The following is a 19,004-nucleotide window of genomic DNA, read 5'->3' as shown; positions in this document are numbered from 1 at the left end:
CCGCAGGATAAAAACAATGAATTACTTACTATTCCTTGAATCGTGCAGGAACATTTGTAATCAGTTGGTGGAAGGTCTTCTTTCACCATTAGCAGATGCCTACCAACGTCAAAATGCGTGTACTTTACTTTGAGTCTCTTTCTGCAGAATATTTTTGGCATACTGATTTTTAACAATGATCACATGACCCAGATGTTATTCAGTCTGGTGTGTCCCAACATCAACATTGTTCTGTTCTTGATGAGATTTTAGTTTTTAAAATCTAACATCAGTGTGGTGTATTTTGTGTTTGCATTACCTTTTTAATACTTTTTTAGATAAAGTAAAATTTTTGGTAAGTTTGTGTCAGTGAGGTCTCACTGGGTAATTTTGGCCTGTAATGTGAATAATATATTAATTCACTGTTCTCCAGTCCAAACACTTTCTATTACCAAGTAAGTTTCACAATATTAAAAATGAATAATGTGATAACAGGATTATGCAGGTGCAAAAGGTAAGGAAACATATTGTCAGTTACAAACAATAAAATGATTAATATTTTGAATTTTTAATAAGTGAAATTGAACTTTATTAAATGTTTACACATTAAATGTGGGAATTAATTTAGTCATTGAATTAAGACCTGTTAAAATTATTTATTGTAAAATGTATAATTTATCAATAGATTCATTATAATCAATACATAAACAATAAGTTAGCAAAGCAAAAAGATGAAAACTGCATAGAATTCAATTATCAGTCTTAAAACAAGACAGTGAAGATCCAAAAATCACTACTAATTCTTACAACCGCAATGCTGTAAGACTGATTTGTAAACAGGATTACTGCATTATTTCAAGGTGAATTCCTTATTTTTTCTTTACTAAAAATATACAGAGTTCATGCATCAGTTGATTAAAGCTTCATCCTTGATATGTTTAATGATATATCATTACTGCATCGATCACTCGGTTGCCCATGTCCATTAGTATTTTAATGCACTGAACCACATAAGATCAGCAATATCACGTCACTGGCCGGGGTTACTTTCTAAAATTTTAAAGTGCTCATATTATGCTCATTTTCAGGTTCATAATTGTATTTAGAGGTTATATTAGAATAGGTTTAAAAGGTTTAATTTTCAAAAAACACCATATATTTATTGTACTGCACATTGCTGCAGCTCCTCTTTTCACCCAGTGTGTTGAGCTCTCTGTTTTAACTACAGAGTGAGACATCTCACTTCTATTCCATCTTTGTTGGGAGTCACACATGCGCAGTACCTAGTTAAGGACTAGTAGCTAGTCAGAAGCAGAGTATGAGGGTGTGCCATGCTAGCAGCTAGGCGAGCATTATAACGTGTGTTACAAAGTTCATCACGGAAGTAAAGGCTGGACTACAACAGAGCTGTTTGGAGCAGTTTGTGAACAGTGTTTTCTGTTGGAGATGGTAAGTCCCTTTGGGGTGGACTTTGGGCTTTTTCACTTTGTAAACCTATAATAAACGTGCACAAAACAACAAGCCAAAAAGCATAATATGAGCACTTTAAGTGACTGATTTAAATAAAAATGCAGGCTCCCACACAATCCTCCAAATAAACTATGAGATGATAGCTTGAAGTTGCAGATTTGAGCCATACATATGATAAATCTCTGTCAAAGTAGTGTTGTTCTTTTAAAGCTTGGACTTGGGTGGCTCCGACGGACTGATGGAGGAGTAGTGAGAGATGAGTCTGTCAGCTTCTCTCCACCCAGTGAGGAGAGCTCCATGGACGGTTGAGTAGTAGCAGGGATGAGTAGCCTCTCCAGCAAACAACACCTGCAGGGGCTGAAACAGACCACATATTTACAAAAAACGTCTTACACATTGGTTAATAATGTATGAGTTAATGGTTATGTTCAGTGCAAACATATGTGTTAAGAGTATGAACATGTGGGTACTTGTGACTGTGATCCCTTCGTAGGCAGGGGCTCCATCATGTTGTCCAGGTCCTGCGCTGAACAGCCTTTTCCTGGGTAACTGTATGATCCACATGTCCAGGGGTCATGAAACCACTGGGAGCGCAGGACTCTCCTAGGGGTGATGGTAGGGTTTCCTAAACACACACAGTTAGTTGGCGAGTGCTGACAGGGAGCATTTTAAAATGACACTTTAGACAGAAACACTTTTAGAAAATGTAAAGATCCTGCTGTGGAAGTAATGTGCTCTGAATGGAGAATTGTTGCCTATTCCTGATTTATTTAGACTCACCTGTAAATCTGTGGATGATTTGTGAGATGGTGTGTGTGACCTCTTGTTCGGACAGTGTCTCCATATACTCTGACTCATGCCCAGCAATCCAGCCACACAAAACATGGCCATACCTGAAAGTTAAACCACAAACAGGACTGCATTAAATTCAATGATTTATCAGTTATTTTGCATTTAATACAACATGCACAGGGAAAGCAATCATCAGCATTTGTGGTTGTTGACCTTTCGGTAGGTTTCAGCACAGTGAAGCCAAACAACTTCTTTATCCAGGATCTCTGTACATCTGGCACGTAGTCCACCATTACATCCTGAATCATGACAAAAAATGAAACAAACAGTTCAAACGCTTGCATGTGTTACATCTTTTTTGCAAACTAGTGGCCTAAACATCAAACTTTTTTGTGATATGTTTGGATGGAGAATGAGACAAAATGGCTACTCTGTCATTGAGAATAATTGTTAGCCAGTGATCATGTTAAAAACTGGTCAAAGAACCCCTTATTCTGGGTAATGATGAGGAGGAGGATGGCAAGGAATTTCTGGTGGCAGATGAAGATGATAAAATCATTTCTACTGCTTTCTATTTTCATGTCTGTTCAGTTTTTTCGTGATAAACACATTTTAGAAAGAGATGTGACTGGGGGAAGCGAGGAGCCATGTTAACCAACGAAAGCATCCCATGTTTAATCCTACTAAATCATAATATTTAAACATAGTTGGAGATGTTGGCCTGCACTCGTTTCTGGGGTGTGGCACTTGGTGGACGTTATGGGGCACACAGTGCTGGACTGTGTTTCCCCCAACACAGACAGAGACTGTATTGGCTATATCTCTATCAACATCTTGGTTTATTAAAGTATTTTAAATAAAGAATTACTGAGTTTGGTGTGTATACACATACTTTAGAGTAAATGTAAACCTTTATTTATTGACTACACGTCTCACCTCATCTTCCCACACAAGATGGATTATCTCACAGTCAGCATCCCACCACGGTGAATCAAACTCCACAAATATTTTATTGTTTGTTCCAAAACCTAGTCGCTGGATGGAGTGCAGCTTGTGAAGAGGGAGAAGAGGACGAAACAGTGCTGAATGGTGCTTCTTTAGGTATCCTGATGAAACAGAACAAACCAGAACAAGTTAGGTTATGACTAGCTTGAATTTTAACTGTTTAAGATGACACCAGAAAGTCACATTTTATTATTGATTGTTTAACTGTGCTTAATCTGCAGAATAAGAGAGATGTTATGCTTGAGATTTTATTTAGTGACAGGATTTAGTAATTACAATGTTTATATTAGAAACAGAAACTAAAATGTGTAAATATTGTTTACAAGCAAATTCCCAAGTTGACAAATGTAATGCTTAATTACATAATGCTTTTGGCAACAGTAACTGGTTGAGAATGTTAAAGGTCCTGTTAAAAGCTGAGATGTAGCACAACCCTTAACATTTCATGCACTGAAATAGAAAATAGCAAACTGTGTTTGTGAAGGTAGGTGTCGGAGTCTACCTAGAGGTACTGTGACAATAACATGATCAGAAACAATCCTCTCCCCATCATCACACTCGATCGTCACAGGGTTTTCTCTCTTCTCTGTGTTGTTCCAGTGGACACAGCGAACAGCCTGATTGTAGGTCACTAAACCACTGGGAAGCTCCGACATCAAGTTTTTGATTAGACCTTCATAGCCACTGAAATTAAAAGAAAATGCTGTTTAAGTCAAACAAACAGTCACATGTGTGCTGAAACAATCAGTTAATTAAAGCTATAGTGCGTAGTTTTTGTCTCCCACATGAGGAATTCTATGTAAAAATGGTAGTAATGACAACAACACTGTCGGGACAGCCTTCCAGGATCGCGCAAGCACCCCTACCCCTCCTCCATCCAGTTGCTAGTATGCAAGGAAGACACCAAGGATTAAAAAAACATGACAGACTCTTCAGAAGAGGTAATTATCTTCCCATCGAGCTTCTGCATGGGAAAGTCACCGGACGACACAATCTTCTGAACATAGCCATACTGAGAAATACAGAGTTGTGTGGAGCCGATAGTCTTAATTAGCTTTGTAGCAACTCATTTGGCAATGGCTTGAATGTAATGACGTTCATTAATATCAAAAAGTTACACACTAAAGTTTTAACAGGCAATATAATTTACTTCTAATATGCTGAATAAGGTACTGTATGTATTAGATAAAACTACCAGGCGAGTGTCTGATGGCCGGGTCTTAGGGCTCGTCCAGGCACAGCCTGAAAGAACTACAGGCAGGGACAGGCACGGGGTTTTGGTGTATTGTAAGCCAGGGCGCAGGGACCTAGGCGTGCTGACCTATGGCATCACAGACTGGTTCTCGGGATGTGCAACGTCATCTCTTTGGTGGGTAAGGAACTGGAGCTGCTGTATGAGGTGGAGCAGTACCAACTAAATATAGTTGGGCTCTATGCATTGCATTGGGTCTGGAACCAAACTCTGGGAAGGGCAGAATCCTGTTCTTTTATGGAGTTGCCCAGGATGAGAGGCGCCGGGCAGGTGTGGGGATACTCACGAGCCCCCGGCTGAGCACCACTCTGTTAGGGAAACAAGACAGTCACCTCTTTGCGACTGCGTGTTCCTTAGAGGAAGTCTCTGACCGTTGGACTTATGCATCAAACAGCAGCTCAGTGTATCCCGCCTTCTTGGAGTGTCTGGGAGGAGTTCTGGATGGGGATTGCTTTTTTTTATTCTATTGGCCATAACAAACACCATGTTCTAGTGTAGGGTGAGTTATAAGTGTGCTTGGTATCCGAAGAAGGGAGCTTGGAGTAGAGCCACTTCCTTCCTTTGCATCAAAAGGAGCCTGTTGAGGTGATTACGGCATCTGATCAGGATGCCTTCAGGGCAACTCCTTTTGGAGATTTTTCAGAGCACGCCCAACTGGTAGGAGACCCTGGGGTAGACACAGAACACGCTGTAGGGATTATATATTTAATCTGGCCTGGGAACTCCTGGGAATCCCCCAGGAGAAGCTGGAAAACGTTTCTAAGGAGAGGGACATCTGGAATACCTTGCTTAGCCAGCTGCCACCACAACCTGGCCCCGGGTAAGCAGAGGAAAATGGATGGATGGACGGAACTTAATTTTATGTTTCTATAAAATAAATAATTGGGACGTCCTTTGGTGTTTTGCAATTGCTTGTCTGACCAACCACTTTTACTTGTGAAGTTATTAATATGTAAATGTAGGAAATAACGACTTCATGACATTGATTATAGAAATAATTGTTAGTTGCTGCACTATACTGTATGTATAAAATGTTGGAATACGAACGCTGGGAATGTACAGTCCAGTCCAGGTAGAGTCTTGTATAAGCCATATGCCCCCAGGCCCACCTCATCCATGCTGGGAGAGCCATTAACACAGCACTCCACCTTCAACAAGTTACTGATCACACACAGTCGCAGAGATCTGGTGGTTGCATCAATATCTTTCCACTCCTCTGCTGCTCGTCGTTTAGCCTGCCCAAAACAACAAGCAAAAAAACAAACTCTTTATTCTAGCAAGATTCAGTTTATTATCAAGAACATATGAGATATTCCAGCCAATTTAGGCATCATCCAGTATTATTATTATAGCCAGAGAGAGAAACATACCTCTGACCGTATGAAATCTCCCACACAAGCCCAGGGTTCTCCTCCTTGACTCTCAAATTCTGAACTCTCATACATCAGCTCAGCAAACATCTCCAGAGCAGGATAGATGTCCTCAGGGTTCAGCTTCCGACCTGCAAATGTTACACAACATACAGAATACTAATTAGGAAAATATCATCAGGTTACAATCAAACGCTACAGTATCAATGACACTGGCTATCATTAAATACAATAATGCAAAAGCTCTTGTAAGCACAGCTGTAATTCATTTTAGTTTGGATCTATTCTGCTGAAATACCGGTTTCATACTGTCCTTGTACCTGGTCATTCTAATTTTAGTTTAAATAAGGATATGCATAAGTGGATTTCTACAAAGCACACACTTAAGAACTCAGGCTTGAGCATAACACTCAATGTTCAACTACCTTTACCTGTGACTTGTGTATGTGACTGCTGTAAACACATAATTCAGAAATCAAGAACTCTGTCTAGACTGACCCCTCAGATAGTTCAAAATAATATGAAGGCGACCTGAACTGCTGAAAATGTTTGGAACCCAGGGGGGGTGTCCTCCGACGTCCATGGCCTGGTTCTCTGGGGTGAGGGCCTCTGGATCCAGCAGCCTGTACTGACGGGCAAGACAAAACACTGGGTTCTCCTCGGATGGTCCATGAATCCAGTTTGCTCCTATCTCAACAATGTTATCACCTGCAGTCAGATGTAAAATAGTGTGTGGTTGCAGAGAAGAAAAGAGTTATTGTCTGGGTATTGCTTATTGCTTATGACTGTATAAAAATCAGAAAAAGCTTTATTGCCAAGTACGTTTTTTTTACACATACAAGGAATTTGTTTTGGTGTTGTAAGCACAGCATGTCACACATTCTCTAAATATAAGAAGGTTAAGAAAATCAAGTATTAGAATATAAATTATAACCCTAATCATCTCTTGTATGTTATTTATCAGTTATAGTCACATTATTTATAACAAAACATTTAAACAGTAGGTGAGAAACTATTTGGATCTGTAAGATTTGTTTATGGAATACATTTTTTCACAGAAACATATAGCCTATTAAAATAGTAGTTGCAAGCAAGCAAGACAACAAGGCTTATAGCATGCTCCTGTCAGTGCCTGCTGGATCACAGCGTATTACCAAGTAGCCTACGTTAACGCAAAATTTCCTGCGTGGGAACCATAGACTGTAAAGGTGGGAACGGAGAAGCCATAAACAAAATTACAGTGACCTTTGAGACTCCGCGAGAAAAATTGGTTTGATAATTTCTTGAAACCGACTTAAAGATAAACTGCAGTCAAAGTAAATAGTTGCCTCACACAGACGCTCACCCAATCTGCCGGTTTTAATTCTTCCTCCGCTTCTTGCCGTCGCTTCAAGTATCCGCACATGATGAAATCCAGCGTTAGCCAGTCGGTGTGCCGCCGCTATACCTGATATCCCGCATCCTATAATGACTACTTTTGCGTTCACACTCATGAGCGTAGCTGGACCTGCACTATTGCAATGCAATACTGCCAAAGACAATAAAAGAAAGCTGACTCGTGTCGGGACGGTCCGTCCTTCCTGAAGAGAAAAGAGATAGGCGGTGACTTAAAAACTGTCTTCCGTTTAAGAGTTTCAAAATAAACCTCGTTTCGGCTAAAACCTGCTGGAACTGAAGTGAGTGTAATAATATATTTTTTGTATCACTCCATGTTTTGCCGTTTCTTACTTTATTATCAAGAGAGTGTCTTTCTCTATGGGGCAGCCGTCCGGGGCGGCATTTTTTCATGACACATGGGGGGCGGCACGAGCATGGTTTTATGTCGGTTAGCCTAATAGCTGGTTTGATTTGCATTGAGAGATGATTTTATGGAAATTACCCCATGCCAATCTCTGGGTATGGTGAAGGGTAATGTGATGATGTGGGGCTATTTTAATTCCAAAGGCCAAGGGAACTTTATCAGGATGCATAGTATCCTGGATCCATGAAATAACTGGCCTTTAAAAATAAAAATCTGCCTGCCTGTATGGGAATTTAACATAGGGCTGTACTCTTGTTGCCAACGGTTTAGTTTCAGTGTTGTCCCATTAAAAGATATAATGAAATATTTACTAAAATGTGAGGGGTGTACTCACTTTTGTGAGATACTGTATATATATATGTCTCATGAGGGAGATAGTGAGTGATCGCACCTTATACTGAGATAAGCAAGTGTGACTGCGCCTCCGCCTGAAGTTATGTGTTTTTACATCGTAGTGTTTGCTGAATAATAACACTCAGAAAAGAATGTCATTGTTAACACTAAAATTCCATGTAGTTAGTGTTTTTATGCAAGTGAAATCATTTTTAATTTAATTATTTACAGGTGTAAACAACAAATATATTTGCGGTATTGTAATGTCATATATTATTCACTACTAGAGCTTAGATTGCTGCATTAGATAGCCATTTTGATGTAATGTAATGTAGTAATAATACAGACTCCCATTCAGCAAACACAAACCTTAATATAAAATTATTATAGGCCTTATAGAATTTCTTTTATTTGATAATCAAATGGCAATAATGTTCAAGGTTGGTCCACCAAATATTACAGTCTTGCTGTTTTGGAACTGTGGGAAAACGGAACAGCCCTCCTCTCTCAGGATACCCTCTTTGTGAAATGTTGATAGGTTCCCACACACACACACACACACACACACACACACACACACACACACACACACACACACACACACACACACACACACACACACACACACACACACACACAGACACACACACACACACACACACACACACACACAGCTCATGGGAACTAGCTGGCAAAGAGGGTCACTCAGAAGAACAATTCTAATCTGTGCTCCAGTCACTGTGGAAGTACAGGAAATAATAAAGATGGCTGTTTTCTTTGTCCAAAGTCCGAGTCGCTATGTGTGGTGTCAGCAGAGATCCAACAGCATTATAAAAGCCACACTAAAACGTATTTATTACATAAAAAGGTCCAAGTCAGAGAAAACATGATCAAAAACAGCTTGTATAAATATTCACATTTGCTGTAAGAATTTTCATACAAAATGCAAATATATTAACAGTAGAGATATCAAAGCAGTGATACACTTCACAGTAATAACATTAACAGATAATACAAACTGTTGAGATATGTTATTCTAAAAGTAGTAGCACATTGGTGTATGGTATGGTTCTATTTCAGCCAATACCCTTTTACCTTTACCTCTACATTCACTACAGTATTGGCAAATGTTCCCATAGTAAATCAACAACCCTAGTGTTGAACCCTCCCTTCTACACACACACACACACACACACACACACACACACACACACACACACACACACACACACTACATTAGTGCCTACATAAACACTCATACTCTGTCACTGGTGTGAGCTCTTCCTTCGAGCTGATGTTGAATCATAGACTTCAGAGCACTGTACCTGCCAAAGTGAGAAAACACACATGATTAAAGACTTTATCTCTGACACACTCTTACACTTACAAACAGGCACTCAAATACACACATTTTGGTACATACATATACAAAATAAATAAACTGAGTGCGACTAATAAACCTTTTAGTTTTCTTATTTCAAATCTTATTGAAAGACCAAAACATACAATGTGTTACTTGGTTAATCATTTTTAATTATTAATATGTGTGGGACGACAGTGAGGGTCAATAGCACAGAGGAATAAGCTAACAGGCAATACTTGTTAGTGGGATCAATTCATCGTTGGTTTTGGTCTTACACACACACACACACACACACACACACACACACACACACACACACACACACACACACACACACACACACACACACACACACACACACACACACACACACACACACACACACACACAAAATGTGTTACAGAAATCTCACTTAGATGAGTTCATGATTACACAATCTTGCAAACAGTGAGTTAGGAATGTTTCACACAAACACTGTCCTCATTACAGTAAAAGTCTTGTTTTGATTTCCGGAATCAGTCACAGATATTGGCTTCATATTTCTTATTAAAGAAGGCTTTGTCTAGATTGTAACCAGATTGTTTGCTGAGTAGAATGACTCTTGACTTACTTTTTGGTCAGCTTGTTTATCTCACGTTCCTCTTCCTCTTTAAGTTTCTCTACAAAGCTGTCTAAAACAGGAATCTCAAACTTTATGTATTGGGCAACCTGGGGAGAAAAAGATTGAAACATATCAGCACATATCATATTAGCAAGAGTGGAGTGGGCTACACATATCCTTGATTACTTGCACCCATACTGTAGGTACATGGGCATCCCAAAACAGTTTTCATTCCTCTTTTCTCAGTACAAATAAAAACATGAAAAAAATAAAATAAAAAACTAGAGAATGCAATTTCTGAAGAAATTCTGGTGTGAATGCTGTATGTTGAAAGACTGATTGCTGGCATGAATTGTGTAAGAAGAAGGTGAATTAGTGAGAATAGTTGGAAAAGTTGGAATGGGTTTAATTAGTATGAATGTCATTGAAAAGTTAATTACAGTAATACCAATAAAGTTTGAAAGATGTGGAATATAAATATTATTATATATATTTTATATATATATGATGTATATATATTTTAAACTGATGCTAAACAGGATTGCTGGCTTCAATTTGATGACTGTGTTGAATATTTTCAAAAAGTATGAATGGTACTTAAAAGTTGTATAAAACTCTCAGTTAATGAAAGATTAACCATACTAATAATGAATAATTGACTATAAGTATAGAAGAGAAAGAGAAGAGAGGAGGGGGAAAAGAGAGGAGGAGAGGAGGAAGAAAGGAGGAGAGGAGGAGAGGAAGAAAGAAGAAAAAGTAAAGGAGAGAAAGAAAGGAGAGGAGAAAAGAGGAGAGAAAGAAAGGAGGAGGCGAGGAAGAAAGGAGGACAGGAAAAGAGGAGTTGTCAGTTAACAATGTCATGATGGAGTGACTGAACAACAGATAGGGAAATAAAAGAATAAATGCAGAAATAAAAGGTGAATAAATAAAAACTACAGCTAGATAGAGGCAAGTTATTTGCTTGAACTGACCCTTTAACTTGTGTTACTAAGTTGATCAGTATCATAGATATATGTGATTCCAATCATAAACAATCCAGAAACGTTCTCCAGCAACAGGTTTTATTTATTACTCAGTGCAATTACAACACGCTGTCGGCCATCTTAGGCCGGTTACACACCGTGTCAGCTGCGTGGCGGCTGCGTGGATTTTTCTGTCTTTACACACCAGAAACGTGTCTGACTGCTGTTAGCCTTGTCTGGACACATGTTTCCCATTGATAACATGAAATACCATGTTAAACATAAATATATACTGATTTGATTACAGCAAAGACAACGTCGGAAGTATTGATGGCAAAATAGGCTACAGAATATGTCGTTCTGTATTGACAGGTGCAATATTAGAAAATCAATTAATTTTTTTAATTACATTTATATCAAAACCTAGAGACTTTCAATCATCAACAATCAACAATCATCATTTATTAATATGTATTAGTGTCTAAATAACATATAAACATCTTTTCCTATTCTATTTGCCTGGAAATGCTTCCAACACTCTTGCATGTCGTGTGAAAAATAGGCGTCTGTCCTATTTCTAGCATGCACGCGTTTTGAGACGTGCTTGTCACGCAGGCAGTGTGTAAGCTCTAACCTGTTAACATGGGAGCTGAAATAAAAATGGACACGCCATGCAGCTGACACGCTCGCGCGACGCATCCAGTGTGTAACCGGCCTTAGTCTATTGTTACATCAGTCCTGAAACAGGATACCTTTTCTTAGCGTGCTAAATTTAACCTAACTGTCTATCATTGGTCCATTGTGTCTATGTTAGGGACTACACAAAAAATAAAAAAGGGTCACTCATCCAGACAAACATGAGAGAACATAGAGAGTGGTGGCAGGAGGCCCAGACTCACATCATATGTGACTTCCTCTCCCAGGTCGGCCTCCGTGATCAAGATCTTGGAGATTTTCTCACAGGGCCCATAAAGCACACGAGCCACCAGTGGGTATTCACCATCCCTCAGTCGGGTCTTTTCTACAAGGACATAGACAAATGAAACAAGTGACCAAAAACACACATAACACAACATTATTACTGACAAAACCACAATAAAAGTTACAACTTACCGCCAGACTCGTGCACCATATAAAGGACAAACTCTTCTGATTTATTCTCCACCTTAAAAAGACACAAATACAGAGTATTTCTAGTTTTACTCAAACACCTCTTGCGATGTAACCAGTGTGTTACTTCTTACCCTAAACTTGTGTAGCAGCAGGTTGAGGACTTGTTCAGTCGTCATGGAGCTGTTCACTCGTACGTTTGTGACTGAACCATAGGCTGGAGTAAATACAGATGTCTGAAAGCAAGAGAAACAAACAAGTAGAAATAAATGTGAGGGCACAACATAATATGAACTTTGCTTCATCAACACTTGAGTAGAGATTCCTGGACTTGAACACGTTGGACATTCTAAACAGGAAGGAAATCACTCAGTCTAAAGTTGGTTTCTGTTCAATAAAAACACACCCATTGTATTCAGGAGAAACTGATGAAGGAACGCAGTGTAACCTTGTACTCTGTGGCACATTAATGAAATCAGCCCACAGCAGGCTCAGCACAAGTACAGGCACACCCACACAGGAAACTTCTGCCAATATGCAGCGGGAGATGTGTCAACAACGGGATACATTAATGTGTGTTTATGTGTGTCTGTTAATTGTACCTTGTGGTTGTAGAAGTGTCCATTGATTGAGAACCTGTGTGTGCGCAAGCGCTGCAAATCTCTGGCAGTGTGTGTCTTCGACCTCCTCTGAACCCGCATGAAGGAAGCATCACTCCTGGTCCTCAGCAGCTGAGGAGAATCCTCGTCCTCCTGACCTCCCATGTCCCCACCTCAGGGTCAACAAAAACACACCTCTCTTGACACATGCACCAGATGGTGCCTGTTTTTATATACTGTACATCAGCAGCTACGCATGGCAGTTAAACCGAAAATAAGAAAACACATTTGCAAATAGTTTTACACAAAGATGGATCAACACATGGTGTTCAACATGCCATTGTTTTCTTTTCTTTTCTTTTCTTTCATACTCTTAACCCAAAGCAGTTTTGGTTCTCCTTACCTATTTTTTTTCATTTATAAAAAATAAACAATATTTGAGACTAGTTTTATAGCCAGTATAGCCAATATTGGTTGTATGTTGCCTAGTTTTCACCCTGTATGGTATGTATTCATACATGAGATGATCACCAACGTCACCATATTTGAAATAATGGTCATTGGTTTCAAAGTGTATGTTATTTTTTCCAATCCCATACAATGTACAAAGTTTTTAATGCAGACGCTAATGTGTATATTACTTTGTTGTTATATACACATATACTATACATGTATAACATATACTTTTGCTCTCAAATTAAGATCTGGAGTGAGTTAAGTTCTATGAAAATACAACCAGTTGAGCAGGTTCATTGTTATCATCAGAATTTTAACTCCTCTAAGACAGTGATTCCCAATTTTTTTCTGCAGGGCCCCTTTTTATAGATACAAATATTTTCAGTGTGTGAGAATGATTGCATGTGTATATTACTCACTAGCTGTCTCTGTACCCAGCAAGTTATTGTTTGACTCCACTGAGAGCTGCTTTGCCACAGCAGATCTATCGTTTCAGTAGGAAGAAAGAGAAACCATGTGTTTATCACTTGTTAACATTACTAACACTATATATAGTACTCCTTAAAATGCATCCAGGTGTTTTGCAAAAATAACATTTAGCTGATTTTAACTACTTGCTAGCTTTTTTTCCCCAGAGCTTTCAACTGCATCTTGATGAAGAATTTGATATGTGGTTGATATCCTGGAAAAACCTAGTGGGTGGACCTTAAATTAAAAGAATAGTTCAACATTTTGGGAAATGCGCTTATTTGCTTTCTTACCGAAAGTTAGATGAGAAGATTGATACCACTCTCACACAAGTGCCATATAAAATATGCATACAGCCGTGAGACAGTTAGCTTAGCTTAGCTCAAAGACTGGAAGCAGGGGGAAACAGCTAGCTCAGTAATTAGGCCTACGCTAGGTTTCTTTTGGTTTGGTTTTACCTTTGGACAGAGCCAGAGCTCTGTTTCTTCCTGCTTCCAGTCTTTATGTTAAGCATAAACTTAGCTAAATGCATTTTGAACTGCAGTTTCCAAGGTCAAGACTATTTTGATTATAGATTATTGCATCAATAATAATTTCCCTGATCAATTTATTCGTTTTGCTTGAAAATAGTGAAATTGTTACGTTCAAATTACTTGTTTTTACATGACAGTCCGAAACCCAAATATATTCACTTTATTAGCCTATGTAACACGCACATTTGAGAAGTTAGAAACAGTGAATGTTTTGGACATATAAAATTTGTTGCCAATGCAAAAAGAAAACTAATGTGTGTAGGCCTATAGCCAGAATTTTTCATGTTGTTCCTTGATTTCTTATTTAGTTTTGTTTAATCATATTTCATTCACTGTTACATGCTTTAATGCAGGCTACAAAGTCATTTTTAATTTTAATTTAGTATTACTGAATTCAAAAGTATTGCCAAATCTTTACAGCAACATCATACTGTTTTGTTGGGAGTCTATTGTAACATCTGGCCAGGGACTACAGATGAAAACTAGCCTTTTGGTAAATTCTAACATATTCACAGAAATGTTCAAACCTATACATGGTGATGCTGGGGAACAAATAGGTCAGTTGTTATAGTTTGACTTTCCCTGCTATTGTGCGAGAGGTCCCTGTTGACAGTGTTGTAGTCACACAGCCAACATCTGTTTGTTCAGCACTCGAAGGCATCTGCGTGTCAGTCTGGGCCGCGTTGTCATACCGGTTGAGACGGAATCTTTCATTGTCGTCGTACATCTGAAGTCTGATTGGCCGGCGAAGACCCCAGTAGATGTTGAGCAACCCCTCGAGAATGAGCTCTCCATCCTCCTACACACACATGCACAAACACACATAACAAAAAGCATCAGCACTCGTGGTCAGAGAGGATATCCTGCTGGCCGCCAGCCACAGCGGCTCAATATCAGGTGTACGTGCAGGAACAGTCGCTCACAGCTATAGGGTGAACCCTCTCATCTTGGAGAAACCCCGCCAGGTTTGACCCGCCCTTTTTTACAAAGTACATGGGTGAAGTCACGTCTGAGAAGGCAGCAATAATGAGAACAGAGACATTAACTGCTTTGGGTCACGTACACACAGGGGAGGCGTTTTGATTTCACAGAATTGAAACTCTAAATTTAGAAGAAAATGGTCACACTATGTGTTCTGAGTACAGAGATAAAACAGTGTCATTCTGTTTAAAAAAATGTTCAATTGCCTTTTGAATGCAACCCCCCCCAAAAAAAACATTACAACTGAACCAGTGATAAATCCCATATTACACCACAGCTGTGACTGTTGTAATCACAATCAGTTTTCTTCATCTCAAAACAGCTTGTTATATCATCACAATATCTACTTTGATACTTTTCTATTAACCCAGATTCTGCTAATGGAAAAGTCTATAAATCAATTTGTCACAGATATTTTAACACCAAAGTAAAAACCGATTCTAATTCTCAGAAGTCTGATCAGCGGATACACTGCCAAAGTGTTGACTTTTAATTTCATTGGAAATTAAGTATACTGTGGTCATTTTAATTAGGCCCCTGTATTATATAACATACTGTATTTAGGAGGATATATGGGTGTATATATATATATATATATATATATATATACACACACATACTCTACACAGTATATACAATAGATTTAATTGTTGATCTTGCACCAGGCCTTCATTAATACAGAAGAGTATTCTTAACTGATAATTTTGTGAGTGTGTGTGTGAACCTTTTCTGTAATCTTTGAAAAATATGCCTGACAGAGAAAACAAATTAGACAATTAGAAAAACTGAGGACAACTGATCAAAAAACAGTTGTAGATTTAAACATATTGAGATTTAGGCCTAAATGCTGTCGACACAAACGCTTATGGAGCTGAAGTAATTCTTCAAGATGGGCCTCTAAATATTGCCTTTTATATTTAGACTGTTAATAGTCTCATTTCCATGGATAACTTGAGGCTAACAGTTACTTCTGATCGTAGGTGGTGGAATCAAAAGGAGGCTTGTCAGTGGGAAATGTGCAAATTGCTAAAAGAATAATAATACTGGAGATGAACACAGTCAGTTTTAGTACCATTTTTAGATAGATAATCATATTAATACTGAACTGTCAGAGAAAAATAAGCAGAAAGTGGGGTTTCGGAGGTGAGACGGATTGGTCTCAGGGGCTTCATTGTTTCTGGAATATAAACATTCAGAGCAGCTGCACCACTGAACCTCGCTGACAGGCCACTCCCAAGTTTCCTGAACAGGCAGGAGAGTGAGTAAGTTCAGCAGAGCTATTTTTAGAAGTAGCGGTTTAGTTGCTTCAGGGTGCCTCTATAAAGCCTGGATACACACTCTGGTCCAGTCATACTCAACTGAGCGGACTAGACATCACTTGGTTTCCCTCTGCATGTCAACCATACAACTCAAGCATCAAAGGTGAGAGTGCTGCTGCTTCTGCTTCTGCTTCTGCTTCTTCTTCTTCTTCTTCTTCTTCTTCTTCTTCTTCTTCTTCTTCTTCTTCTTCTTCTTCTTCTTCTTCTTCTTCTTCTTCTGTTCCTTATTACAGAGGGCTTACATTTAGCCATTTCTACAACTTGATTTTAAAGGAATTGTAGCAAATTTATATTTTACTTGTTACAAACCAGACAGAAGATAAGAAACACAAATCATGAAGTAGAGTTAAATGTTTTGACAGCAGTTTTAATTCTTAATTGTAAATCACACTATCATATGAGGAAAGGTATGTACAGTTAGTAGTTCATCTGTTATATAAACAAAGCAAAAGGCTAAAAGACAACAGGCAAAACAGCAAATGCAGATGCAGAACCAGGATGAAGAGTTTTTAGCAGCACAGAGAAAGACCCTAATTAAAAAGATTTGTTTTTTAATGGTTCAATTTATTTTATGTCATTGAAGTCTGTAGACAAAGAGCCAGTCTAACTATTTGATTTTTCCTCTCCTGCTGCAGCATGAAACGCAGGTGGTTGTTACTTTCCCTGCCTCTCTTACCCACCATTACTGAGACGCTTGAGGACTTGCCTGTCCACCCCTCATCTTCTCAATCTAGCCAGAGCTCCCAGTCTCTAGAGGACTACATGACTAGTATCCAGGCCCTTGCCCGCCCTGTTGAGGCCCCGAGCTGTGGCCCCGTCAGACTCCAGAGGCCCCCCAGGCTGTGGCAGTACTCGTTTTTTTCACCTCCTCGCAGCTTTCCTTGCACACCAAGGACTTCCACACATTACAGTCGGAGTCTAAACAGCGCAGAGGATTTTTCTCTCAAGATGGCCAGAGAAAAAGACTGCAGGGGCAAAGATCCTGTGGACTGGCTGTTTGGACAGATAAGGACTTGAAGGGAGATGTTGTGGGATGCCCCAAAGCCACTTTGGTGGAATATCTCAAACAAGCAGGGAAGAGCCTGCTCTGTTTATGAAGATCAAATCTACGCAATGTATGATGGGACTTGTTATGATGACTAAACAAAGACAAAATAACCACATGGCTGAAGAGAATAGTGAAGATCTATTTATTTCTATGCACTGAGGACTGAAGTCTACATGTTTACGTTGGATATTTTGTAAAGATGTTAAGAATATAGTTTTCTAATAAAAAACTAAAATAATCATGAAGATGTTTCTCTGCTGTTTCTGAAGTTACTCTACGAAAGAGCTAAATATCATCACATCTCAATCCACTTGAAAATAGAGCAGAACTATTTTAATAAAATGATTTGCAACAATTTCAATAATTGTTTAATCCTTCAAGTCATTTGTCAAGCAAAGCAAAATGCTAAACAATTTCTGGTTCCAGCTTTGAAAAAGTGAGAATGTGCTGCTCCTTTTCTATTTTCCGCCATAAACTGAATCTCTGCAGTTAGACAAAACAAAACCTTTATAGACATCACCTTGGGCTCTGGGAACTTATCAGTTTTACTATTTTATGACATTTTATAGACTAAATTACCAAATTATCAACTGATCATAAAAATAATTGTTGAAATGCTGCTGCCAAAGTTGCATCCATGTATGTAGTAAAAGACTGTGGGAGGTTGTATCTATAGGCTAGTGGTGGAATGGAACTAAATGATAATCATATACTGTACTCAAGTACAATTTTGATGTATGGCTACTTGAGTATTTGTATTGTATGCTACTTTAACATCTACATTAGACTACTATACTCTACTTCTACATTACAGAGGGGAATGGTGTACATTTTACTACACTAAATTTATTTCACTGTTTAAATCACCAGTTAATTTTCAGATCATACTATTATTAGCAAGTGGTGGAAAGTAATTATTACTCAAGCTCTGTATGTTAGTATTTGAGTGTTTCCACTTTCTGCTACTTTATTCTTCTACTTCATTACATTTAAGAAGTAAATATTGGACTTTTCAACTCCACTACATGTATTTGATAATGTTAGTTACTAGTTACTTTTCAGATTCATATTAATATTACAAAATATAATCATCAAATGAATCATGATATATTATTATAGATAGATAGATAGATAGATAGATAGATAGATAGATAGATAGATAGATAGATAGATAGATAGGAAAGGGCATTATTAATGCCCTGGGGGATATTTACAAACTACCCAGAAGTGTACAAAGCCTAATTAGAATTAGCCCCACAATTACCAGCTGCAACATTAAAGTAATGTGCATATTAAGGCAGCAACAATTAATATATTATAATGTATATAATGATATTATATACATTATTCTGAAATGGGTCATTCTGCATAATGATTACTGATGATAATTCAAGTAAGATATATTTTTAACGATAATACTTGTGTACTTTTACTCAAAGTACATGTAAAATAAAACATTTCACTTTTACAGAGTATTTTTATTTTTACTGTGGTAGTGCTACTTTTACCTGAGTACTTATCCATCACTGTTATTACTGTTATTTCTACTGATCTCCTTTGAC

The 19,004-nt window shown here is 38.4% G+C and overlaps 2 protein-coding genes across 4 annotated transcripts in view; both read right to left on the bottom strand.

Moving 5' to 3' along the window:
• Nucleotides 1–1,441: 1,441 nt before the first annotated feature.
• si:dkey-275b16.2 (peroxisomal N(1)-acetyl-spermine/spermidine oxidase) lies at nucleotides 1,442–7,470 on the bottom strand. The gene is made up of 10 exons (XM_039783002.1): nucleotides 7,214–7,470; nucleotides 6,400–6,576; nucleotides 5,869–5,999; nucleotides 5,546–5,733; nucleotides 3,749–3,930; nucleotides 3,178–3,347; nucleotides 2,455–2,540; nucleotides 2,230–2,342; nucleotides 1,920–2,074; nucleotides 1,442–1,806 (listed from the first exon to the last, which is right to left on the bottom strand). The coding sequence occupies exons 1-10, from the start codon at nucleotides 7,359–7,361 to the stop codon at nucleotides 1,654–1,656; spliced, it is 1,503 nt and encodes a 500-aa protein (XP_039638936.1). The 5' UTR covers nucleotides 7,362–7,470; the 3' UTR covers nucleotides 1,442–1,653.
• Nucleotides 7,471–8,833: 1,363 nt separating this feature from the next.
• rassf4a (Ras association domain family member 4a) overlaps nucleotides 8,834–19,004 on the bottom strand; it is a 26,328-nt gene continuing 16,157 nt past the window's right edge. For all 3 annotated transcript variants that reach the window (XM_039783003.1, XM_039783005.1, XM_039783004.1), the window contains 8 exons: nucleotides 14,787–14,893; nucleotides 13,513–13,577; nucleotides 12,641–12,810; nucleotides 12,173–12,274; nucleotides 12,042–12,093; nucleotides 11,828–11,949; nucleotides 9,976–10,073; nucleotides 8,834–9,327 (listed from right to left, as the gene is read on the bottom strand). In XM_039783003.1, coding sequence (XP_039638937.1) covers nucleotides 9,258–9,327; nucleotides 9,976–10,073; nucleotides 11,828–11,949; nucleotides 12,042–12,093; nucleotides 12,173–12,274; nucleotides 12,641–12,810; nucleotides 13,513–13,577; nucleotides 14,787–14,893 — 786 coding nt within the window. In that variant the 3' untranslated portion in view covers nucleotides 8,834–9,257. The remainder of the gene's footprint in view (nucleotides 9,328–9,975; nucleotides 10,074–11,827; nucleotides 11,950–12,041; nucleotides 12,094–12,172; nucleotides 12,275–12,640; nucleotides 12,811–13,512; nucleotides 13,578–14,786; nucleotides 14,894–19,004) is intronic.

Source organism: Perca fluviatilis, chromosome 19 (genome assembly GCF_010015445.1).
Source record: "Perca fluviatilis chromosome 19, GENO_Pfluv_1.0, whole genome shotgun sequence".
Lineage (NCBI taxonomy): Eukaryota > Metazoa > Chordata > Actinopteri > Perciformes > Percidae > Perca > Perca fluviatilis.
The sequence above is the reverse complement of the archived record's forward strand: the minus strand, read 5'-3'. Positions and strand labels throughout refer to the sequence as shown.